The sequence below is a fragment of the Heterocephalus glaber genome, unplaced genomic scaffold (genome assembly GCF_053883595.1).
Source record: "Heterocephalus glaber isolate CG9 unplaced genomic scaffold, H.glaber_assembly_v1.0 deba00000071, whole genome shotgun sequence".
NCBI classification, from domain to species: domain Eukaryota; kingdom Metazoa; phylum Chordata; class Mammalia; order Rodentia; family Bathyergidae; genus Heterocephalus; species Heterocephalus glaber.
This window is the reverse complement of record NW_028258137.1, coordinates 13,585,437-13,611,495: the sequence shown is the minus strand read 5'-3', so window position 1 is coordinate 13,611,495 and position 26,059 is coordinate 13,585,437. Positions and strand designations below refer to the sequence as shown.

Below are 26,059 nucleotides of genomic sequence, written 5' to 3'. Positions count from 1 at the left end.
CAGCTGATAAGGAAAGAAGACTGAGATGTAGAAAGTAAAAAACATGTTGCCAAACAAGGAGTTGAACATATTCCTATCTGTGTTTTGAAAATGTATAAAATTGTGTATCTATCTGGGTATCTATTTATTATCTTGGTAAATGGGCAGAAAGGCCCAAATCATTACCACTGCCTACTCCTGGGAGTGAGAAGGGAGGGGTGCAAGGAAAGACTCTCTCTTTTTATATTTATGTTTTGTCAAAATTTTAAGGTAACAAAAAAGACTTTTAAATAATTGCCTACAAAACTGGATGTGGTGGTGCATCCTTGTAATCCCAGCTACTTGGGAGGCTGAAGCAGGAAGACTGGGAGTTCAAGCCCAGCCTAGGCAACATAGTGAGACTGTCTCAAAATAAAAAATAGAAAAGGTTGGGAATGTAGCTCAGTGGTAGAGAACTTGGTTAACATATGTCAGGCCCTGGGCTTGGTACTAGTAACACACACACAGACACACACACACACACACACACACACACGCACACCCCTACTGTAATCTTAATTATCCTCCAACAGTCTTTTCAAACATCTTATCAAGTGCCTGGAAAAGGGTTAACACAGATAATTCCAATTGTTTGAAGTGAGGACAAATTCCTGATTGGAGGGTGGCAGTAGGGTTAGGGGTGAAAAGCAGAAGAGTGGGAGGGAAGCGGTGGGTAAGAGGCCCACGGGAGGGCTTAGCTCTCACTTGAAACCAATAGCATAAAAGTACCAGGCCCAACGCCCACTAGTGGAGACTATTTCAGAAGTCAGGATTTGTCCTTCAGTTCACGGGCACGGTGACTTGTCAGAGAAGAACTGGTGAGCTTGCAGATTTCACTGCTGGACCCTGCCTCTCCTGGAGGTGGAAGGCAAACCCCACGCTTCACCTGATCTGGTGGTAATGACTGACCATGTGTTCAAATTTTCCTTTTTGACCTGTTGACTTCTCTTTCTGCCCAAGGCTATGAGACGCTTACCTTTGCTAGCTTCCAGTAAGGGCAAGAGACAGAGTGTTGAAGAATTAGGGAGACCCTTTCTTGGAATCTCTGTGCAGAAAAGAGGGAGCACATGTGCTTAATGATGTTGTCTTTTTTTTTTTTGTGGTACTGGGGATCGAGCCCCGAGCTTTCACACTGAGCTATATCCCAGACATTTTTTTTTTTTTTTTGAGATAGGGCTCAAACTTTTGATCTTCCTGCCTCAGCCTTCCAGAAGCTGGGATTACAAGAATGTGCCACTGTGCCCATTCTTGGTTTTAAGTAGAGTGTGGCTCAGCTTTTGCAGGGATTACATTTGTACACTGCAAATCCTACTCACAGTAGATAAGAATTCAACTGAATGCTGTTAGTGTTGTAGAATGGGTTCTTGCTTTATTTTCTATCTCACCAAAAAGTGTTAAAACTCTTCTTACTCATAATAAAGCTACTCTACAAGAGAAAGCAGGAAAAAATAAAAAGAATTGTGACTCCAGTGACATCACCCTGATGTTTAGCTCCACATGGAAGCCCTGACTCCACGGCACACTGTTCTCACAGTGACCTACCTCACAGGGATCCCCTTCTTTTCCCTGTAGGCTTCGCTAGTGATGGACCCCTATAGGATCGAGACAAGTGACAGTGGCAGCCAAGTTCTGGATATGCATGTCAACATCAGTGGGAGAAGCTCCATGCCAGGGAAAATGAAAGGCAGGAAGGCCAGATGGTCAGTGAGGCCCTCTGACATGTCCATCAGAACCTTCAATCCCATCCGGGCCATTGTGGACAGCATGAAGGTGAAGCCAAACCCAAAGAAAACCATGATTTCTCTGTCAATTGGTGAGTCAGGGACACTTGGTGGAGGGGTACTGCTGTCTTCTCACCTCCCATCCTCAAGGACCAGTTGGAAGAGATGGGAGTAGAGGGTGAATTTGAGTCCTGGACGCAGAAGAGTAATCTCTTGCTGGCTTCTTTTGTTTTGATCCTTCCCTGAACAGGAGACCCTACTGTGTTTGGAAACCTCCCTACAGACCTTGAAGTTACCCAAGCAATGAAAAATGTGCTGGATTCAGGGAAATACAATGGCTATGCCCCATCCATTGGTAAGCTCCCTGAGACTATACCCAGAGGCTTCCAAATCTTTACTGTTCTTTTCATAGCACTACATTTCTAGCAATTCTAGTAATTCCTAAGATTAAGATTGAACAGACATTTGGATTTGCGGGGAGAGGTCTTGTTCCAGATTCTTAAAACACAAGGTCTATTTTCTTTCCTGGCTTTCTTTGGCTTGCTGACATGTCCTTCTAGGCTCTAAAATACACCTAATCCTCAAATAATGAGGATTATCATTACTGATTCTAATGTACAGGCCTTGAGTCTGGCTGGAGCTGTGTGGAGCCCACAGTCATTTACTTACTGCCCTATGTCAATAACTCCTTTGCTTTCTTTCTCCTTATCTCTATATCAAAGGACTTTTCATTATGGAATTGGGCACATGGAAATGTACTTGTAACTGTTTAAGATAAAGAGGCTCCAAAACAACAAAGAATGAAGGATAGAAGGTTGTTTCTTATAGAAAGAAATTATTCCTATTTTTATTAAGTCTCTCTGTCTTTTAACTATTTATACCCTAAAGATTTTGGTAAAATGACTTATTTTTTTTTTTTGAGTTTGTGCCAGTATTGTACAACACCCTCCCCATATATATGTGTACATAAGAACATATTCTTAGGGCAGAAAAAATACAGTTTCAGCTAAAATCAAATTTAAAAAATACTTTACAGAGATATCAGAGACATGGTTTTTAGGCTGATTATTAACATATTAGAAATTTCTATACAACATAAATCAAATTTAATTATAAAAAATTATATTATAAAATATATTATTAAATTATATATTATAATTATATTTATTATATATTATAATAAATATATTATATATAATAAATATATTATAAATTATATATTAAATTATATTTATATATTATAAAATTATATTATAAAAAATTAAATTATAAAAAGACATGGCTTTAATATCCAAAGTATTAGGGAAGTGATTCAACTTGGAAACTAAATCCAAGTCTCATACCAAAGAAGATATGAATGATAAAATGTCTAAGAATATGTTCTTTCTTTTTAGTAATTAAGGAAGAGCTGATTTATATAATTTCAAGAGATCCATTTGAATCTATTAAATGATCACGAATGAAATATTGCTCTGGCCTTGCTAACTTGTCTTTTGGATAGCGGGTTTGCAAAATATTTACATTTATATTTATATGTATTTATTTATATTTATAGTGGGCCTTGAAGCTTGTAAGCCAAATTTGGAAATATTGTCCAAGAAAATAATTTAAAAGATAAAATTTTTATCAAAATGCCTATAAGCATATTATATATTGTAAAAAACTTAAAGTTGACTACATGTATAGAATGCATTCATGACAACCTTTCAAAAAATGTAGCCTTTAAAAGGAGCATAGGAATAATTTAAATCCTTTATTTTACAGAGAATAAAACATGATCACAGTAATAGGATAATGCAGGATATTTTACAGTTTGGGAAACTGTTTCTTGTTATTGTTTATAAATTTGTGCTTATAGAAACTGTAAATTATAAAGTTAATCTTTGCATACAGTGGCTGATATCTAAACTTAATAGACTATACTCTGAGCAGGGGCAGGGGGCAGCATGTCAGTGGAGGAATAAAACTCCTCAGCTTACTCTTCCCCCTTTTTCTCCTTACAGGCTACCTATCCAGCCGGGAGGAGGTTGCTTCCTACTACCACTGCGCCAAAGCACCACTAGAAGCTAAGGTGAGCCTTATATAATGTGTCAAGGTGCTCTATCAATTTAGAGAAAACTGTATCCACTTTCCTTGTCTCTGTTCCACAGGAGTAATGGCCTGGGGCGGGTCAGGGCAGGGGTGGGGATAACTGAGGATATATCCCTGTTAGCAATTTTAAAGCATCTTATATAGTTGGGGCCACTAAGTAGTGATTATATTTAATGTCACCGCAGTGTGATAAGGACATCTCCTTTAATTCATGTGATGTCTGTCACAAGGAGGCCTAAAGGATGCTGAGGTCATTCTAGATTTGATTCCTTTCAAAAGATCATTGAGAAACAATTCATGCACATCAAATGATTAATTTTAAAAAATTTGCCAGTAGTATCTTTTTTATCTGTAGTGTCATTCATTCACCTTAGAGCATTCAGACAGAAAGATAGAAGTCCCATGATACATTAAATTGAGGGCAGTGCCAAATTTAAATGCTGCCCTTCTCTCTGTTGTTTACTGTGTGGGGTAGACATTTCTGATCATAAGAAGTGTACTTTACCTGTGTGTCGGAGTAGAGCCAGGCTTCAAATTCTGGCCAAAAGTAAATAAATAAGCAGGAAAAAAAAGTTCAAGGTTGGTCCAAGGTCTCTTGTAGAAGTCTGTTGAGTCATAGTGAACTTGTCTTTTTAAAAGTGATTTGTTTATTTCAGTGTCTAACGTTCTCAACAACATTTAGATATGGACTCACATACACATTAATTTCTTTTGGGTTTGGCTTAGTTCAGTCCCCATGTACTTGTACTACTTCAGACAAACAGAACGTGTTAGTTCATTTTGCTCCCAGCTTATCCACCTGAAAGTCATACACACAAATGTGAAATGCAAAGCTCTTTTCTCCTGTGACTGTTGGAACCCCTAACAAAATTAACCTTTTATTTTCTTCACAGGATGTCATTCTGACAAGTGGCTGCAGTCAGGCTATTGAACTTTGCTTAGCTGTGTTGGCCAACCCAGGGCAAAACATCCTTGTTCCGAGACCTGGTTTTTCTCTCTATAGAACTTTGGCTGAATCTATGGGAATTGAAGTCAAACTCTATAATCTATTGGTAAGTGACTTTTCAATTTTAGACTCAAGGTGCTTAATTAGCAGCTTGGAAAAATATACGACCATTGCCTGTCAGAGACAGGTCTAGAAGTGAGTGGTTGAGGCCAAAGACAAACTTTATGATTTATATTGCACCTTTGGGTTGAGGATGCCCCATGTTTTTTTTTTCAGAATCATCTTACTCTTACTCTTTCTTCCTCCTCAGCCAGAGAAGTCTTGGGAAATTGACCTGAAACAAATGGAATCTCTGATTGATGAAAAGACAGCCTGTCTCATCATCAACAATCCATCAAATCCCTGTGGGTCAGTGTTCAGTAAGAGTCATCTTCAGAAGATTCTGGCAGGTAAGTCCAGAAGACTTGCTGCAAAGGGAAGGAGATGAGGATGGGGTCTTTTAGCTGTATCCTACTGTAACAAAAAGAGTCCTTGACTAAGTGCTAAGCTTGGGATGGAGCTAGAGGAGCTCCACTGGTATCTCTAATCAACAGTGTAGCACTGGAGTGGTAGGTCTTGCCTAAAAGAAGAAGAAAAGGGAAATACAGGTTGAGCATCCCTAAACCAAATCTGTTGGATAAGAAATATTTAACCTATACTTGCTTCTTCACTACTCCCATTGTGTGGAAGAGAGGGTCTGAACTAGCTCATTAATTAAATTCAAATCCAGGCTCTACACTGTGGAAGAGTATTAGATAAATTTAGTTTTATGCTCTCATGGTGCTGGGGATTGAACCCAGGGCCTCATGCCTACTAGATAAGTGCTGTACTGCTGTCTATATCCCCAGCCCAAATTTACAGTTTTTAAAGAGGAAGACCAAATAGTCAGCTTTCCTATCACAGAGACACAATTCCTGAAACCTTCAACTTAAAGGAGGTAAAGCTTAATTTAGTTCATGATTGCAGGAGGTTCAGTCCATGTTGAGCTGGCTCCAAGGCAGAAGGAGATGGTGGAGCAAAGCTGCCATAGAGCTTCATAGAGGCCAGGAAGCAGAGCAGGGGAACAGTGCCAGAAAGGAACTAACTAGAGACCATATATAATACCCAAGGTCACACGTCCATGACCAACCTAGACATACCCAGGAATGTGATTTACTAATTTACTATGTATTTCTTAATGCAATGAAGTTGACAAATCAGGATTAACAGTTACACACACAAATGTGAAATGCAAAGCAAAGTAAGACTAGGTGGATATTAAATGATAAGGTTTTCACGTTAAAAATGATTCCAGTGTGCTTCTCTTATTTGCAGTGGCTGCAAGGCAGTGTGTTCCCATCTTAGCTGATGAGATCTATGGAGACATGGTGAGTCTGGGTTAGGATACAGCACTATAGTAATCTCAATCCCAAATTGTTTCATGGGACCTCCAGAGTAGTAGGCAACTGGGATAATCAGAAGCAACTCTGAATCATTTCAGTACAGCAAATCACTATCATTGCCCTCTTAACAGATACATAGACCCATGACTCCATAGAAATTTTTTGAAATCCAAAAAGCTTTAAAATCCAAAGATTCTTGGAATTTATTTGGTTTCAATACCTGAGTTGACATGATATGAAGGTATTTGTAGATTTTTGTTTATGGCACTTATGGATGTATATTTGTTAAGAATGTGGGGAAAATGATAGACATGTTAATAGTCTTGATTAGAGGTACTATCCTAGACTGCTCTGGGAATGTTAATGTATAGTATATTGCTATGTAGCCTTTCTGAAAGTACAAACAATTCTGCATTCTGCAATACAGCTGGCCCTAGGAATTTTAGGTAAAGGAGTGAGGACTCATTTTATTTTAAAACCTGTTATTCCAATAGTCACTAATTCCATACCGCCAGCTTCATGAAGTGGTATATACCACTGGAATGGAATGAGTTTCCTCATTTTCAATTTCTCTTAATCCAGTCCAGACACCAAATTCAATGTCTTTGGCTAGTCCCCTGGAGACCTCTTGGAATTCAATTTTGTGACCCTGCACTAATCTTGCTTCAGGGTAGGAAGGAGGCTGTGAATCTGATGCTTTGTCCTTTGAGATATAAGAAAATGGGTGAGGAGACGGAGGCATGGAGTCTAGAGGAGAATAAGCAAGACCCCTTCTCTTCAGGTGTTTTTGGATTGCAAATATGAACCACTGGCCACACTTAGCACCAATGTTCCCATCCTGTCCTGTGGAGGGCTGGCCAAGCGGTGGCTGATTCCTGGCTGGAGACTGGGCTGGATCCTCATCCATGACCGAAGAGACATATTTGGCAATGAGGTGAGAACAATGTGATAAAACAGTATGTGTAATTTAAAACATATATTTGCAAAGTGGTGGGAAGATAGGAATTTTTTTTCTCCTTCTTTTGCTTGACTCTGTTGTCCAAGGTGCCTGGAAACCTGCTGGATAAAAATGGGAATAGTTATTTTTCTCCCCAACTCAATTTTCATGTACCTGGCTCCGTGAAGAAGTTTCGTCCACCTCCAACTTTGGGACTTTAAGAGAGGGAATCCGTAACAGTAATGGCAGCTGATTCTGTGGATCTTCAAAATAAGATGCTTATGAATGGCTAAATCATGTGTTTCCTGGGGCCCTTCTAGATCCGAGATGGGCTGGTGAAGCTGAGTCAGCGGACCTTGGGACCATGCACCATTGTCCAGGGAGCTCTGAAAAGCATCCTGCGTCGCACTCCTCAAGAGTTCTACGACAACACTCTATGCTTCCTCAAGGTAAGAGCAGTCCACATCCTTCTACTTGGGGAGTTTGGGAGTCAGAGAATGCCCCCAGTTGTATTAGGAACAACCAGTCCTCCTTTCTGGAACACTGTTCCAATATAGAGTTTCTGTATCATGTGATGGTCTCAGTGTATAAACTCATACATTCCTCTTACTTCTGTCAATTCGTTCTGCTCCTGGTCAACAACTTCAAGTTATGGATTCTTTTCTTCTAGACTCCTTGTGCCAGATCAAACCTAGGTTACTGGCCTTCAATGATGGCTTTATTTTAATGACTTTTTCTTCTACTTAGAATTTGATTCTTGACTTCTCTCTGCCTCTTCTTGTAGTCCAATGCTGATCTCTGCTATGGGGCATTGTCTGCAATACCTGGACTCCAGCCAGTCTGCCCTTCAGGGGCCATGTACCTCATGGTAGGTATGGAGGGAGCAGGCATTAGATGTACACATGTTGTAAAGCACAGGGAAGGTGGTTGGCAGGACTGCTATGGGTGGTTGTCCCAGGTGTGTGCCATTCACCGAGACAATGGGTAAGCTGATAAGCCAGTCAGTTAAGGATTTGTTCTGAATTGTCTCACTGAGGTGATCTAACCTCAGTGTTCATAAAGCTTTTAAAATGACTGAATTCCTCAGTATAGAGAATCACTTTATATGTAGATACACTGAAGTTTAAGACAAAAGTAAGAGGCTTTCCATGCTTTGTAGCGCACATCTGGTAGTGATACTGGTTTCCTAGGGGAGTTTGAGTTTCTGGGAATTTTGTTTTCAGGATGACCAGAGGGGGGTGCTATTGACATTTTGTGGGCCAAGAATATAATTTTTTTTTTTTTTTTTGAGGCAGGGTTTCACTATGTAGCCCAGCTTGGCCTCTAACTCACATTGATCCTCCTGCCTCTGCCTCCCCAGTGCTGGGATTAGAGGAGTGTGCCACAACGCCAGGCTGCTTAATATCTTCTAATGAGTAGAATAGTCCCACACAGTAAAGAATGAGCTGGCTCTAATGCTAACTGCATTTCTTTTTAGAAACACTGGGATTTTATTTCCAGAGTTCACTTAGCAGCATCCAGGAAGGGACTCTTCAATAAACTCAAATGCAAACATAATATATCTACTCTTCCCTGAGAAAAATTCCATAAGTTCTTAGTTATCAGTAGAAGAGTTCCAAGACAACTTTAAAGTAGTCCCTGCCCTAATTTCTGGCTTAGGAAATTGGCCTGTTTCCCCTCCTTCTGATAAGTTTGCCTTTCCCTTCTATTATTGCTGTAGGTTGGAGTTGAGATGGAACATTTCCCAGAGTTTGAGAATGATGTGGAGTTCACAGAGCGGTTGATTGCTGAGCAGTCTGTCCATTGCCTCCCAGGAAAGGTGGGTGCTTGAGTGTTTCTAGAACTCCTGGACTACTCCACGAGCTGGGTTTGACCTTTTTTCTTCCTTTACCCAAGTCGATTCTTATCTGATAAGATTTAAATTGATGCGCTTCATGGTTTCAATTTAAAATTTGTTTCTTCCCTGTTATTATCCTATCCACAATGGGAAATTGCAACTAAACATTCTACATGAGAGGTAATCAGACTTGTACCACAGTCCATTTTAAGATAAATTAACTCATTTACTGACTCAGCATGCTGTTGGAGACGGGATGAACTAATACTCTTAATGAAATGGCATCACTGCTTCTTGCTGATTAGAGGTCTTGCCATTTTTCGGGGGTCTACTACCTGATCCAATTGCTCTGAAAATAAGAGGCTCTTATTTTTGCAGTGCTTTGAGTACCCAAATTTCTTCCGAGTGGTGATTACTGTGCCTGAGGTGATGATGCTGGAGGCTTGTAGCCGGATCCAGGAATTCTGTGAGCAGCACTACCATTGTGCTGAAGGCAGCCAGGAGGAATGTGACAAATAGGCCCTCATCCATTCACCAAGGAGGGCTGGAATGCGCTCCACTGCTCCTCACAGAGTCAAATGCCCCTACCAGGGGAGGGGCCCCAAAATGACTACAACAAGGGTTCAGGATTGTTTTTGCTTTTCCCCGGTTGCATTCATATACACACCCTGAATCCCAGAGTCTTCTCCTACTCTGCTCTGCTGGAATGACTAATTCATTAACCTGTCACCCTCCCACGACTTCCTTCTTTTTTTCTGACAGTACCAGGTGAACAGAGATTAACAGGAAGCAGTTGAGATAAGAACAGTAAGGCAGAACAGAAAAAACAAAAGAGTGTGAGAACTTGTGTCCCTAACCATTTCCTCCTACTCTAAGAGTACTCTCTTCAGTCAGGTCTGAAGCCCAGCTCTATTATTGCCTCACTTCAAGTATAACTTGCTTTTTGCAATAGCCATAACTGAAAAGTTGAGGACACATGTATCTGGTTAATTATATTTTAAACACAATAGGAAATTTACTATTTAAAGGATCCTTGACAGAAAACTTTCTGTGGGGTTTTCTTTTGCTAATGCAAATAAATATCCTTTAATTGATCAAATTCCTAAGTTTAAATTTGTATGCACCAGGCTTTCTTAAAATGAGAGCATATTTCAAGAGAAAGGAGGAATCAGAGGATCTTCCAAAAATATTGCTTTGTAAAGTTTGGAAATAGCCTCACTTGTCATTGTTGTAGAATCATTACCACTTTTGCTATAATGTTAATATTGATTTATTAATATTTGTTATATTATCTTTTCTTACGTTTTCTAAGAAACATTTATATTGTATAAGATCTTTTATTTTGCCAAGGGCATAAATTATTGTTTTTTAAAATAAACATTTCATCAAGTATGGTCCTCTGTGGTGTGTTTTTCCCCCCTCCTTTGTAAGGGAATCTGTATCGGCAGGCATTGCTTAGTCTGATTGATGAACTATCCACTCAGTCTTATTTGTTTCTTGTAGATGTACTGATTTTTGGATTTACTTAGGAAACATACGTCCCCAAGTATTTTATTTGGGTCTTCAACCTCTGGCTTCCTACTTATAAACCAGGCAAACTCGAAGATAACAAATTAAAACCTGTGTTTTTTAATTTGACATTTTCAACTTTTTGGATCCCCATCCTCTGGTACTAAATTCCTATCCTTGGCGAAATCCATGGAGCACTCAGTGGGGAACAAAGTGATACTGGTTCAGCTTGACCAGCCTGGCACGCAAGAGGTTATCTGGGATCTTCTTCTTTCTTTCAGCCTGAGTGTTTTGTCTGTAAATTCTCTAGTTTCCTATTTAACTTTTTCCTCAGTACCTCCCTTAGAGGAGGGAGCCGGAAGTTGTCTTGCAAGGTTGGCTGGGGGCAGGACTATACAATAACCTGTCCTGGATTTCTCACTGAGGGAAGTTTTCTTAACTAAAAGAGGAACTTCAGATCTCAATTTTGCCAGTCACAGCCAATTAGTCACCTTGATAAAAATAAATATCAAATATCGTCTTCAAATCTGAGTTCAGTCAGTGCATGCAAAAAAGTACCTCTTAATTTTCTTCAGCGAATCCAAAACAAATATACAATATTTTAGATGATAAAGAAGTCAATTTCCCATATGCTGCAATTTTGAAAAATTTCCAAAAGTGCCCAGTTCCTCTTTCCCCGTCTCTTGCTCCTAATCTCCCAAAGATCTTTGCCCAGAAATAAACAGGAAGATCAGTGGTTCACATAAGACATTTTAGCTTCCCGTGAAAAGATAATTCTGTCCATCATTATTAATAGAATTTTACTCAGAACTCTTAAATTTCAAAATTTCCTTGCTGTCTGCATTCTGATAAATGAACCACACGGAATTCAAATATTTTAAAAATACTGTAATAGGTGTACACTGGACAAATTTCAAACAATACAAACCTACCAATCCAGCCTCCTTTTCTATTTCCATCTTTCAGTCATCCAGTTTCTTCTCCCTGAGATCAGTTATCAGTTGCTGGCTCATACTTCCAGAACATTCTGTGTATATGTAAGCGCCTCTCTGTGTGCACTTTCTTTCTTTCTTTCTTTCTTTCTTTCTTTCTTTCTTTCTTTCTTTCTTTCTTTCTTTCTTTCTTTCTTTCTTTCTCCTTCCTTCCTTCCTTCCTTCCTTCCTTTCTTTCTTTCTCCTTCCTTCCTTTCTCCTTTCTTTCTTCTTTCTTTCTTTCTTTCTTTCTTTCTTTCTTTCTTTCTTTCTTTCTTTCTTTCCATCAACTATTACTCAACTTTTAATTCTGAGCCCTACAGAAGTCAAAGTGAGGGTGAAATATCTTGAGTTGTCCATCACATCTTGAGTGTCTCTAGAGAAGAGAAGAAACCCTGGGGGAGGGACCACCTCCAAACTTAGCACTTCAGACAGACAACTTCTGTTGCTTTGAGGTTAAGAGCTGAGCGTCTTGAAACAACATCAAGATTACCCATAAAAGTCAGAGATAAAGGCTCTAATATGTGATTTCACCTTTTGTTTTGTATGTCCGAGCTCTGTCTTGTCAGGGGACTAACAGAACCCTAAAGTGCCCAGAAAGACTCCACTCTAGTGGCTTTGCAGCATCACTTAATGCCTCATTGCCAGATCCAGGGCTTCGCAGGTACAGATGCACTGCCACCACCCTCAACTGCTGCTTCCAGCGCATGCGCTGTAGTGGAGCACCGCTATGTTGCTCTGCACAGGAGCAGAATTTAGAGCGCTGTAAGAGTCAGTCCCTCCTAGTGGCTGGTGAGTCTTATTAGGAACTTTGGTTTTGTTTCCACGTTTAGCTCCTCCCTGACTTGCACCCTGTTGTGTACACATCTGTTAACCTTTGCCAACTCCAAGTCAGTTTCAGCAAGTTGGGTGAGTTGTGAAACAGAGTAGTGTCAGTTTGCAAAAGTATGGCCTCTTGGGACTTTTCTTAAAAGAATCATGTCCTTCACGACCTGAATGCCTGCCATATGTTAGGATCTCTACTCAGCCATAAAAGTGAATCCACCTCCATGTTTATTTTATTTTATTTTATTTTATTTGAGACAGGCTCTTACTATGTAGCCCAGGCTGGCCTTGAACTCACAGTGATCCTCCAGCCTCAGCCTTCTGAGTGCTGGGATTATAGGCATGCACCAGCACCTCAGGTTACTCCTATTGATTTATCAGAGATAAAGCTGGACACTAGTTAAGGTGGTAAGCACAGATATTGACCTATTACTATTGTATACTATTGTAATAGGGAAGAGTCCTGTATGAACTAAACTTTGATTTGTACACGTGTCATTGAGCCTCTATGTGCAGAGGTGATAGTGAAGGAATGGAAGGAGTATGGGGGATGGGTCTCGGTAGTGTAAAGAAAGTAAAAAGTTACAAAAGATGAGAAGGGAAGGGTTAGTCCACCTGAGATCCTTCAGGGATTGTTGGTAAATGGCACTTATGAAAATTAAACTCTTAACCTTTCCATGAAGACTGGAAGAGGGACATTATGTTGAATATTGGCTAAAATAAATAGGAAATTCTTTTGGCAGTTTTGAGTTTTCTGAGGCAGATAGTGTAAGCCAGATTTGAGTCATTCTAAGAGTGTGGGTCTAAGCTGTTAGAAACTGTTAGTGTTTTGTTCAAGTCTGTCAAGAGAACCTGGCTAGAATTTAGTCAAGGAGAGAATCATTGTCACTCTACCTACTTGGCACATTATTACATACAAATATATTTCATATGCTATAGAACATGTAAATCTGGATGCCTATAAGTTGGCTGGACTATTTCGTGGTACCTTCAAAGAGGGATTCTTCATGTCATTTGTGCTATCTTCTGCCTTTTCACTACTCTGATCAATCTTATGTTGTTATTATTTGCATCATCTAGCAACTCTTAGATTGATTTTTTGTGGTCCCTTGTTATTTTTAAGAAATCTTTCTTTTCACAATCACTAACTGCAACCCAGCCTTCTATATCTGATATTCTGTCCTCACATTGCCTTATTCTATTATGTATATTTTCAATGGAATTTTTAATCCCCTGTATATCTGTTTGAATCTGTTTCATGGGTTCCATTTCTTTCCTATGTTGAGCATTCACGGTTTCCATCATTTTCCTAAGCTCTTCTATTTTTTTATCTGTATCTGCTTGAGTCACTAAGCATGTCTTTCATTATAGTCATCATTTCTGCAGTTGTCTGAGACATTGTTTCTAATTTGATTTTTTCTAGAGCCTCATTCATTTGCTTTGTTACTTCTGGCATTATCACTTCAGAGTCCAGATGGGTGGCTTTTGAATTGTTCCTCCTCATTTCCCCCTGGGTTTGCCTTTGGTGACCTGGAAGTCTGGGGTTGCATCTTGCTTAAGTGTCTTTTCATTTTCTATTTTTTTAGTTTAATTCCTGGGTTGATGCTTATAAATCACTTATGGTGGGTGAATAACTTTATTGTTAGTATTTGCTAGAACTCTTAGGAAATGACTACTTCTCAGAGACGTCTTCCAGGTGTGGCTGGCTTTTGGATTTTGAGTCTGTTAGAAGATCCTACTTCTTTAGTTCATTGGGGATGAGAAGTTGCTGCCTACTTGGCCCAGCCCCTAGTTCTTTGGCATTGGCCTATAGTATTGTTTATGGCCATTAGGCAATCTTAGTCTTGGCATACTAGGATGAGCAATTGATTAGAACAATTATGTCATCTTTGCTAAGGTAGTAGAGTCAGCAATAATAATAGCATCAAACACAGCCTAGAAAATGACAAACTGTGGTAACTATTAATTTGCCACCTTTAACCATAAGAACTAGATCTGTGGTTATATAACAAAATCTAAACCCAGGAAACTGTATACAGTACATAATTACTATACCTCAGTATGGTAATTTTCTCTTCAGGGTAGAAAATTTAAAAGGGGCTGGGGGGAAAGTAGGGAAATAGAAGAAGAGGAAGAGATTCAAAGCAAGGCTGGAGGAGACAAGAAGATTAGAAGAACTTTGGGAAACTGGTGAAGAAGACAGGAGGGAAAGAGAGAAGGAAGAAATAAAAATAATAGAAGAGAATAACAAAAACAAAACCTAGAAACAATATTCACATGCACATAAAAACAAGAAAAATCAAGAAAAAACAAAACAACACAAAAACAAAAACAAGACCAAAAAAAGAAGAAAATAAGAAAAAGTCCATTTCAAGGCATGGCTCTGCTGTCACTGGTAGACAGAGTGGGCAGACAGAGCCCAGATTCATGTTGATTAATCCTGGCAAGCTAGCCATAGATTATGGTGGGGAAGTGGAAAATCCCAGCAAGCCTGAACCTTTAGTTTCACTGAAATTCAGGCTGGGACCCAATTTGTTCCAGATATTCCATGTGCCTCCTGCCAGCTGGAACCCGGCTCCCTGTCGACTGGAACTCAACTCCTTCACTTCCTGCTGACTTAACTCAGCAGCTTCTTCCTGACACTGGCAGCTGCTAGATGGAGCCAGCCTGCAGCTGCTCTGAGTTCTGAGCTCAGTTGGCCCCTCTCCAAGATGGCTACTGGCCAATCGCCCTCTTGTGAGGGGCATCTGAACCTGAATAACTCATCAGCCACTGGAGTCTGCTGCATCCACTGCTGTGTTCCACTGGTATGTTTTTCCATGGTTGCCAGTAGTCAAAGTGCATCTGAAGGTTCGAGCTGCTCCTCCCATTCAGTGAGTCAGGGCTCAGGGGGAAAGTGCCACTTGCCCCCTCCGTCTTTGTTGAAGCCTCTCTCTTCACTCTCCTTGTGGGCTTCAATTCTCACTTCAGATCCTTCCTGGGTCCCAGAGACCCACTTCCTCTCTTCTCTTCCTCATGTTGCTGTATTCCAGCATCTGGACCCCGAATTTCAGAGAGGCTCTTTCTCTGCTGTTCACCACTCTGCCATCTTCCTGCAAAGAGGCATTCTTTTGCATTCAAATTAAAATATATTATGTAGGAGCTCACGTGCAGTTCCTCAAACAAAACAATTAATAGAGGAACTAGCACATGTGTGCCTTAATTTGGGGGGGGGGGTTGGTACCGGGGATCAAACTCAGGACCTTGCACTTGTAAGGCAGGTGGTGGAACCAATGAGCTAAATCCCCAGCCCAGTGCCTTAATTTTTGTCAACATTTAAAGTGCAGGAAAAGAATTCTTGCCTCTTGAGACATTTACTTATTTGGTAATTGAAATTCAAAGTATTTTTACATTGTGCCCCATTAAAAAAAAATAAAGTCACAAGAGTGTTCCCTTTGTCAGTGCATATACTAAAAATAGAACAGTACAGAGAAGATTATCATTAGAGTAACAAACCACATTCAACAGCATATTAAAAGGATTATGGATCACAACAAAGTAGCCTTTATTCTTGGGATACAAGGATGGTTCAACATATAAAGTCATACACTATGATACACTACATTAAGAGAATGAAGGACAAAAATACTACACACAATCATCTCAGCAGATGGAGAAAAAACTGACAAGATGCAAAATCCTTTCATGCTAGGCACGGTGACAGGTACGTGTAATCTCATTGTTCTGGGAGGCTGAGGCAGGAGGATCACAAGATTGACCTCAACCTGTACAATTGAGCAACTTAGCAAGACCCTGTCTCAAAGTAAAAACACAACAAAACAAAACACCAAACAAAAACAAAAGGGCTGGTGATGTAGCTCAATATGAAGGCCCTGGGTTCAGCCCCTATTTTCAAAACAAACCCAAAAATCCTCTCATGATAAAAATACTCAACAGCAAGAATAGAAGGGAATCACTTACACATTTAAGGCCATCTGTGAAAAGTCCACAGCTAAAGTTAAATGCAATGGGGAAAGACTGAAAGATCAGTTACATTACAGTAGCCTCAAAACAATAAAATAAACCTAACCAAGGAAGTGAAATACTTCTACAATTAAAACTACAAGATGTCCCCAAAAGAAGTTGAAGAAGACACAAATATAAATGAAAAGACATCCTGTGGTCAGGGATTGGATATTATATTGTTTAGATATATAAATATTTATATATAAATATATATTTAAATATAAATATATAAATATATATTTAAATATAAATATATAAATATTTATATATTATATTGTTTAGATGTCCATAGTACCCAGAGTGATCTACAGATTTAATGGAATCCTATCAAAATCACAATGTCATTTTGTGTTTGCAAGGACAATTCCACTCCTATAAACTTTCACACAAATGTTCATAGCAGCATTATGCATAATAGCCAAAATGGAAACAATCCAATTGTCAGTCACCTAGTGGATGGGTAAATGAAGTGTGCTACATTTACAGTGGAATATTATTTGAGAGTAAAAGGGTTAAAGTGCTGATATATGCTACAACTTGATCAAACCTTGAAAACATTAGGTCAAGTGAAAGAACCCAGTGAAAAGTACTACACACTCATTCTACACACTCATTCAGTATGTGATTCTGTTTATATCAAATGTTCCAGAAGAGGCAAAGTCCGAGATAGAAAATAGATTAGTGGTTGCCTAGAGCTGGGAGTGAGGATGTGAATGGGGAATGGAGACTGATTGCTAATGGATTCAGCATTTGTTTTCAGAGTGATGAATATGCTCTAATATTGATCATAGTGATGACTGCACAACTCTGATTATATTCAAAACCATGAATGTATACACTTCAAATGGATGATTTCTGTGGTAGGTGGGTGATATGTAACACTTTAAAGGAAACTTGCAATGGAATCAGACTTCAAGAAGACCAGCAAATAGACTCGTTTGGTTTTTAAAGGAATTAAAATAAATTTTGCAAGATTACTAGCTTGCATTCATCTGTTTATAGTGGAAAACAGTTGCTTCTTCTCATGTCTTTCATAAAGATTGTGACATTATTTCAGACATTAGCATTCTGAAAGTCAGGGATAATGCTGTTTTTTATTAGGAGTTTCATGCTTACAGAATTAGTTTGCAGGCTAAAACTAGAATGGGTGACCCTCATCATTGCTGATTCATTTGAGGGTACAGAGTGCTTATTTTTCGTGACTGTGGCATTTCATATTGGAAGTAGGAAAAAGTGTCAGTTGGGTTTCCACACTGGGAGGAATTTCTAGAAAAACAACTGAGATGCTTCTATAAATAGTACAACTAGTATGTGTGCTAGAGTAATTGTTCATGTGGTCTCTAAAATGATTTTAAGTTCTTCACTATAAAATTTTATAACATATATGGTAGTAGATACAAGAATATAATTAACACTGATATACTACTCATCACCTAGCTCTGATGATTATCAAGACTTTGCCATATTTTTTCTTTGCTCCTTTTTCTTGTTTTCTTTGCTGAAAGATTATAAAGCAAATCCTAGATATCATGTTGTTTCCCCCAAACACCTCCATACACATCCCTAAAAACATAATTTCTTAACCAGAGCGTCACACTGCATCAGATAATTAGGTATCTATGGTTGCCATCCAAGCTGTCTTTTTATAGTTGGTTCATTTGGATCAGGATCCAAATGAAGTCCAAATGCTACTTTTTTGTTTTATGTCTCTTAAGTCTCTCTTAATCTGGAGAAGCCTGCCCCTCTTCTTTTCTCCTTGTGCCATTGACTTGCAGAAATGGTTGTCTTATAAAATGTTCCACATTCTGGATGTTTGTTTCTTTGGGTGTCATTTAACTTATTTCTCTAAACTCCACTCTTCCATTAAGTGGATTTAGCTCTGGAGAATGCATTTTCTTTCTTTTTTAAAAATAATTTTATTGGTACATTTTAGGTATACTGACATTCATCATTGGAAATTTGCACCTTTACATAATCTCTCTTGGTTCTTATTTTCCCCCTTCCTCTTCCCTCCCTTCACCCCCTGTACCCCTTCCTATTTACAAAGACTTTGTTTCCATTTTTTCATTTTCCCATATTAATTCCATTCCCTTCTTTCCTTTTCCCTATTCCTCCCACTTCCCCTTTGCCTCCTATTTCACATTATTATACCTTTTAGTCCTTATTTACACTTTCAGTTTCCCACACTAGAGAAACTATTCAGTGTTTACACATGTGTCCTATTTATTTCACTTAAGAGTATCGCCTCAATGTGCATCCATTTAGCAATAAATGTCTCTAATTTCTCATTCTTTATGGCTGAGTAGCATTCCATTTTATTAAAAAAAAACCCCCACATTTTCTTTATCTAGTTTCTAGTTGATGGGCAATTGGTCTGTTTCCAAGTTTTAGCTATTACAAACTGTGCTGCTATGAACATGGGTGCACATATATCACTATGGTATGATGCTTTTAATTCTTTTGGGAAGATACCCAGCAGGGGAATAGCTGGGTCAAATGGGACTTCCAGTCCTAGTTCTTTGAGGTATCTCCATACAGATTTCCACAGTGGTTGCACTGGTCTACACTCCCACCAGTAGTGGAGCAGGGTTCCTCTTTCCCACAACCCTGCCAGCATTTGTTATTGGTTGATTTCATGATAGCAGCCATTCTTTCTGGGGTAAGGTGGAATCTCAGCGTTGTCATTTTACCAGCTGTTCCTCAGACAAAGGTCTACTATCTAGAATCTATAAAGAACTTAAAAAAATCAGTCCTCCCAAATTTAAAGACCCAATACAAAAATGGGCATCTGAAATGAACAGATATTTCTCAAAGAAGTAGACATGGCAAATAAACATATGAAAAAATGTTCGACATCACTGGTCATTCGAGAGATGCAAATGAAAACAATGGTGGACCATTCATTTTCAACAGGGATGATAGTAAAAACTTTATTCTTTTTGCTTCTTAATCTTGTATTTTTATTTCACATCCTTCCCCCATTCTATGTTAATGTAATCCTTCCTTGGCTTTGAAAGTATTTCACTGATCATGCTTCTCTGCAATAAAAATATGACTTATGTGGTAGATGGCTAGATGTTCCCTTGTACCCTTATCCACTTCTTACTGACTATTAAAATGGCTGATAACATTGGCCAGGATCATGTTTCATGTGAATTTTCCAACTTGGAGTTTCCCACACCATTCAGGCAGAATATGTTTGAATGTCAAACTGACGTGAAGGAATGTCTATGTTTGCAAGTTTTGAGAGAGGATTTTTTTTTCCTCCCCAGAGGCCAGAGCAAGGCAGATTTCATTTTAATTCATCCTTTCACTCAAGCTTACCATTTTAAGGGGCCTGGCTGTATTTGGAGGTTTAAATCCCAAATCCTTGCCTCACATGGCCATAAGGCCTTCTCCCCTAGTTGCACTCCAGACCTGTCGGTTACTGATATAATGCTAGCATAAGCATACTCTTGTTCAAGTTTACAGGCTCCTCTATGTTTTTACTCCTTGGAAGATTCCCTTACTCTTTTGAAAACTCGCCTTTAAATCAGAAAATGTTTGTTAATATCGTTTCTTTTTTTACTATAACACTTCTGGATAGGTGTTTTGAAGCCTATTTTCAGGTGGTCTTCTTTGTAATACTGCTGTAGAAATCCCTACACTTCATTTAACTTCCTCCATCCTCATGCCGCCAGTCCATCCTCGCTCTCCACTTGAATCCTTGCCCCATGGCAGATGACATTCCCTGTTACTGTCAAACTCTTTTCTTTAACAATAACGTCAATCTTCCCTCAGAGACACTGCCACTGAAATGACTGTTTTCACCAGACTCCTTGGATCTCTACTTCCTTGGACTCATGCTATATAACAACCCTCCTTTAAAACACAGTTATATTGTTTTATATTCTCTCTAGATCCTCTCTTTTGTTTACTTTGGGCCTTGACGTGGGAAACATCAACATCCCTGGACAATCTGGCCAACATTCTAAGCCTCATGCCTATTTTCAACCTGAAGAGTTATAAATTATACCCCATCATGGCTATTGCTCCCAAATCCACCCCTTTGTTCCTTGTCATCATCCAAACAAAAGCTCTCTATTTTAGAAATGTTAAACTCTGACATATAATTTATTGAGCACAATCCGTTTGTCCTCTAGCTCCCTCACAGCCTCATACCTGGCTATTGTTTGGCCCTTTAATCTCTACGCAATTTTCCCTGAAGTCCATTAACTCCCTTGCATTGTTCCATTCCTTTTCCTTTCCAATGCACACACTGTGGTACAATATTCTACCCACATCTTTTCAGTTACCTCAACTTTTTGCTTCCTACAGCATTTACTGTGCAAAGTAATTAATTTTAATTAATTGGATTAATCTAACCCTGAAACTTCTCCATTTCTATACTTAAAGGAAATTGGGTGCCTTGGTGCACGTTCTACAGCCTCACTGGGTCCTCAGCACTGTTTTGGAAATCCTAGTATGAGTACTGGATCAATGAGTGCATCCTTGGAGGCTGTGAGGTGAAGATGGCAGAGCTACATACTGGAAGGAGGCTGTAGAAGAGCTGTTTACTGACCATGTTGTCTATTTCAGCAAGGAAGAAATTTCAACTGTGTTTGAGCCCACAAGCTTTTGGAATTTGTTTGTTAAAATAACTATCACAGGGCCGGGGATTTAGCTCAGTGGTTTCGCCACCTGCTACGCAAGCACAAGGACCCGAGTTTGATCCCTGGTAGCAAACAAACAAACAAAAAACTATCATCACTTCAGCTAATACAATAAGATACCATTTTTAAATTTTAATTTTTATCAGGAATAAGAGAAAATTCTACATAGAAAAAGTAATGTAAACTTTAATCCCTGTGTTTTAAAATACATTATTATCAACATTATTATTATTTTTTTGTTTATTTTTTGAGACAGGGTCTTGTCATGTGGTTCAGGCTGGTTTTCAACTCATTATGTAGCCCAGGCTGGCCTTGAATGCACAGAGATTCTGCAGCCTCAGCCTCCCAAGTGCTGTGATTCTGTAATCATGAGCTGCCATACCTGGCCCTTATTAATGATGCAATTAAAAACAGCACACACTTGAATAGACATTTCTCCAAAGGAGATATACAAATGATCAATAAGTACATAAAAACATGTTTGCTATCATTGGTCATTAAAGAAATGCAAATCAAAGCCACAGTGAGATAATGTTTCATATCCACTAATAAATCTATAAGAAGAAGCCAAACAAACCAGAAAATAACATTGTTGGCAAGGATGTGGAGAAATAGAAACCCTCACTAATTTCTTTTTCTTTCTCTTTCTTTCTTTCTTTCTTTCTTTCTTTCTTTCTTTCTTTCTTTCTTTCTTTCTTTCTTTCTTTCTTTTGGTACTGGGGATCGAACTTGGGACCTTGCTCACTAATTTCTGATGGGGATGAAAAATGGAAAAGTTTGTTAATTCCTCAAAAAGATAAGCACAGAATAACCACTTAACCCAGCAATTCCATTTCTAGGTTTATATTCAAAGTAATTGAAAGCTGGTGTCCAAAAACTTGTACATGAATGTTCATAGGAACACTATTTTAGATAGACAAAAGGTAGAATCAACCCAAATGTCCTTTAACAGATGAATGGATAAACAAATTGTGAGTATACAAATCATAGAATATTATTCAAGCATAAAAAGGAACAAAGTACTATGATTTGTGTATCATTTGTATTCGAAGTAAAAGAAGCCAGAGGCCGCCTGTTTTATTCAGAATAGAAAAATCCATAGAGACAGGAAGGCAACTAATGTGTACCAGGGACATGATGGGAAGGGAGTATGTAGTTATTACTTAATGGGTACAGAATATTCTTTTAAGGTGGTGAAAAAGCTTTGAAGCTATAAAAAGATGGTTGCACAACATTGTGAGGGCATTAAATGCTGCGGAATAGTACATTTTAAAATAGTTACCTTTATGTTACATGAATTTGGCTCCAACTAGAAAAGAAAGAAAAAAACCCAACAATGAAACAAAAAAATCATTTAATTAAATGGAACCACTTGTAATCCTCATGCCCAGAGGTGACTGCTGTTCCCATTTTGCTGTGGTGGATTTCTTTTCAGATTTTTTATATATGGACTTAAAAAAGAAGTAGAATGATGGAGCACCCACTGATTTGTTAGGCATATTATTTCCCTTACTAGAATTATGCATCTTCAAGAAAACAAACATAGCACACAGTGGTGATGGAAATTATCTGTCTTGACTATGTCAACGTGTCCATTGTGATTTTGTACTACAGCTTTGCAAGATGTTATTATCTGAGGAAAACTCGGCAGGGGGATACTGGATTTCTCTGTAATGTCTCATAATTGCTAATGAATCTACAATTATCTAAAATTTTTTAATTATAAAAAATATGACACTAAACAAAGATTCATTAAAAGCAAAAATATGTATCTTAAATAGTTCATATCAAAACCCAATATTTTTCAGGTTTTAAAATTTAATATTTTGGGTAAGCAATATATTCACAATTTCAAAAAATCTTAGATATACAGAGTCACATGGTAAATATCCCTTCTCCGGTGTCCCTCATTTCTCTGGTCCTGCCTGTCTTATCCCCCTTAGGGCTCACTCCTTCACTTTCTCTATGAGTATAGAAGTGACTTTGAATGTATATTATATTCTCCCCTTTCTGCAAAAGGTAGTCTTTTCTCTCAGTTTAATAATTTGCTTTTTCTTTATCATTCATATTGGAGAGCTTTCCTTTTTTGCACACAGAGAAATCTGTCTTTCTGTCTCTGCCTCTTTCTCTGACCACACAGTATTCTGTAATATAGTTTGTACCATATTTTGTTGATAAAATTTCCTCATGGTAGCTGCCTGGGGGATGGCACCCACTGGGTGAAGAAGTGTACGACGCTTTCTGAACACTAGTGATGATGGTGCTGCTGCCGGTGGGAATGCAGTGCTTCTAGAAGCAGTGAGAATAACACAATTGCTCACCCCCAGCTTACTACTTTTCTCTCAGCCCCTCTGCTAATTTCTAGTGTTTCTCAATCAACTGCTGCTTTCTATTTAAGAATCACTGAATCCCAGAGGTTCCTGTTGGCTAAGTCTTGGCTTTCTGATGCCCTCTTATCCATGCTTGATAATGAGTTGATGGCTCTGTCCCTTGTTGAGACTTGTCTTCTGAACTTCAGACTTAACCGTCCAACTGCTTCCTTCCCTTTCCACTTGGAGGTCTCAACAGCACTACCACTTCTCACTCATAATATATCTGGTATTGTTCCAGTGAGTACTTCCTATCTATAGGAGTGGCCTTTCTATCTAATTGTATAAGGTAGAAACCTAGGAGTCATCTTCAGCAGCTCCTTCTACATTCTTTCATATTCAGTCTTTCCAGATATCCCTGAGATCTTCACTGTTCACTCTTGTCCAAGATCTACTGCTCCCACAATCTCTTAACTGGTCTAGCGACATCTAGTCCATCCATCCGCCCCCTTCAACATTGTACCCAGAGTAATTTTTAAAAACTCCTCACATCTGATTTTTCACCTGATTAAACCCTTCAATAACTTCCCATTGCTTTTTAAACTGAATGAAATCTCTAGCCTGGCCTGCAGGGCCCTACACGGGCCTGCCTTGCTTGCTTTCCTCCAGTCTCATTTTTTGCTATGCACCTGCTAGCACTTGGAATTCCTACTGGAAGGCCATGCTTCCTCCTGCCATGGGCCTTTTGCTTACACACTTCCATGTCTAAATCATTACATGCTATTCACCCTTCAAAGCAGAAGTCAGGGAAGACTTCTGCTTTGATCAGCTTCCTTTTCTTCTTTGCTTTTATCTCATTTTGTTTTATACTTATTCCTCTGAGTGGCTCCAGCCTTTCATTGTCTGTCTTCTTCACTAAACTACAGGTTTGTGTCTAGGGACTTCGTGTTCTTGCTAATCATTATCACCCAGCAATTAATTTTGAGTAAATGAATGATGCCATGACAATAACGATGGTGCCTCTTTACTACTCTTAGCCACTACCCTTCCCTTCGAGACACCACAGACCCCAGTCCTGTCTCTTGCCTCGTGGGATGTTGCAGAGAAAGGCTTCTCCACTAGCCCAGAGCTCAGGCTCTGGAGGCAGACAGATATGGACCTGTATTGGAACTGCCATTTACCTACTGCAGTTCTTTTGGCAAGTCCCTTTACCTCTTCAAACCTCAGCTTCCTGGTCTCTAAAAGAGGATTACCTCTCAAGAGATCTTTTTGGTGGTTTTTGGTCACATTTAATACATTTAATTTTTTCTCAAACATACAATCTAATACACTACCCATTGTTAGTTTTTCTAATTGTCTCCACAATAGCCTTTCCAGCCTTTCTGTTTTGAATCTAGGATTCAGATCATTGCACTCAGATGCCTTTCTTTCCTTTAAGTTAAGAAAATTCACCTCCCCGCGGCCGCCCTCCGCGAAGTTGCCCTCTCCCCCGGGCCGGCCGGTCTTATGATCCGGCTGAGCCTCCCGGGGAGGCCGGACCGCGGAGCGGGCGCGGGAGCCGGGCGGCGGGCACAGCGGGCGCGCGGGCGCGGGGACCGGGACCGGCGAGGGGACCCGGGCGGCAGCGACCGAGGCGGAGGCGGCGGCGGCTGCGCTCTGAGCCCGTCGCCCCCTGCCCTCCCTTCCGGCGGGGGGCGCCGCTGCTTGGGGCCGGGGGGGGGGGGGGACGGCGGCGGCCCCCCTAGGCGCGCTGGGGCTGAGCCCGGCTGGCGCGGGGGCGCGCGGGGACCATGCCCGGAGGCCTGCCGGCCGCAGCCTGGCTCCCGGGCCCGGCGCGCCGATGCTCAGGTGCGCGGTGGTGGGCGACGGGGCGGTGGGCAGGACATGCCTGCTCATGAGCTACGCCAACGACGCCTTCCCCGAGGAGTACGTGCCCGCCGTCTTCGACCACTACGCCGTCAGCGTCACTGTGGGGGGCAAGCAGTACCCCCGGAACTCTGTGACACGGCGGGACAGACTCTGATCGTCTGAGGCCTTTATCCTATCCACTGCCTGATGTCTTCCTCATATGCTTCTCCGTGGTCAATCCAGCCTCGTTTCAAAATGTGAAAGAAGAGTGAGTACCGGAACTTAAGGAATATGCCCCAAATGTACCCTTTTCATTAATAGGAACTCAGATTGGTCTCCGGGATGACCCCAAAACTTTAGCGAGACTGAATGGTATGAAAGAAAAACCTGTATGTGTGGAACAAGGACAGAAACTAGCAAAACAGATAGGAACATGCTGCTATGTGGAATGTTCAGCTTTAACCCAGACGGGATTGAAGACTGTTTTTGATGAGGCTATCATAGCCATTTTAACTCCAAAGAAACATACAGTTAAAAAAAGAATAGGATCAAGATGTATAAACTGTTGTTTGATTACATGAAAAACAACTTCAGTGGCCAAGAAAACTGTCAGTTTCTCTCAGAAAGCATATGAAATGCTACAGCGATACCCAGACCTCTTGTAATGAAGCAGTTTCAAACTTGAAAGAAAAACCTGTCCTCAGAATTCTATAAAGTTCATTAAGAATGTTCCTTTGTGCTTGCTTTGGCAGCACATATACTAAGAATGTTCCTTAAAGGTCTAAGAAGCGGCAAACAGAATCTGAAGCCACAATCTTCTATAAATACTTTATTTCAACTAGAAGGTACAATCTCTCAGGGTTTTCATAGTTTAAAAAGCTACAATCACATCATGTTGAAACTACATTAAAAAAAAAACAACAGTGATGTAAATGGAACTGCTTGGCTTTGACCATATACATTTTTGCA

General features: G+C 39.7%; 1 protein-coding gene and 1 pseudogene across 3 annotated transcripts; both read left to right on the top strand.

The window, feature by feature from the left end:
• The first annotated feature begins 680 nt into the window (after window positions 1-680).
• Window positions 681-10,367, top strand: Tat (tyrosine aminotransferase). Of its 3 annotated transcripts, none has more exons than XM_013071505.3 (12): window positions 681-836; window positions 1,591-1,831; window positions 1,990-2,094; window positions 3,743-3,810; window positions 4,724-4,882; window positions 5,087-5,225; window positions 6,130-6,182; window positions 6,979-7,131; window positions 7,455-7,583; window positions 7,919-8,002; window positions 8,855-8,953; window positions 9,350-10,367. In XM_013071505.3, exons 2-12 carry the CDS (start codon window positions 1,603-1,605, stop codon window positions 9,488-9,490), a joined length of 1,359 nt encoding a protein of 452 aa, XP_012926959.1. In that variant the 5' UTR covers window positions 681-836; window positions 1,591-1,602; the 3' UTR covers window positions 9,491-10,367. The 3 variants fall into 3 exon arrangements, with proteins under 3 accessions (XP_012926959.1, XP_004842957.1, XP_021112393.1); XM_004842900.4 differs by having other exon boundaries at window positions 747-915; XM_021256734.2 differs by lacking the exon at window positions 7,919-8,002 and having other exon boundaries at window positions 747-915.
• Window positions 10,368-15,945: 5,578 nt separating this feature from the next.
• On the top strand, window positions 15,946-25,848 carry LOC147830617 (rho-related GTP-binding protein RhoQ pseudogene; annotated as a pseudogene).
• The last annotated feature ends 211 nt before the right edge of the window (window positions 25,849-26,059 follow it).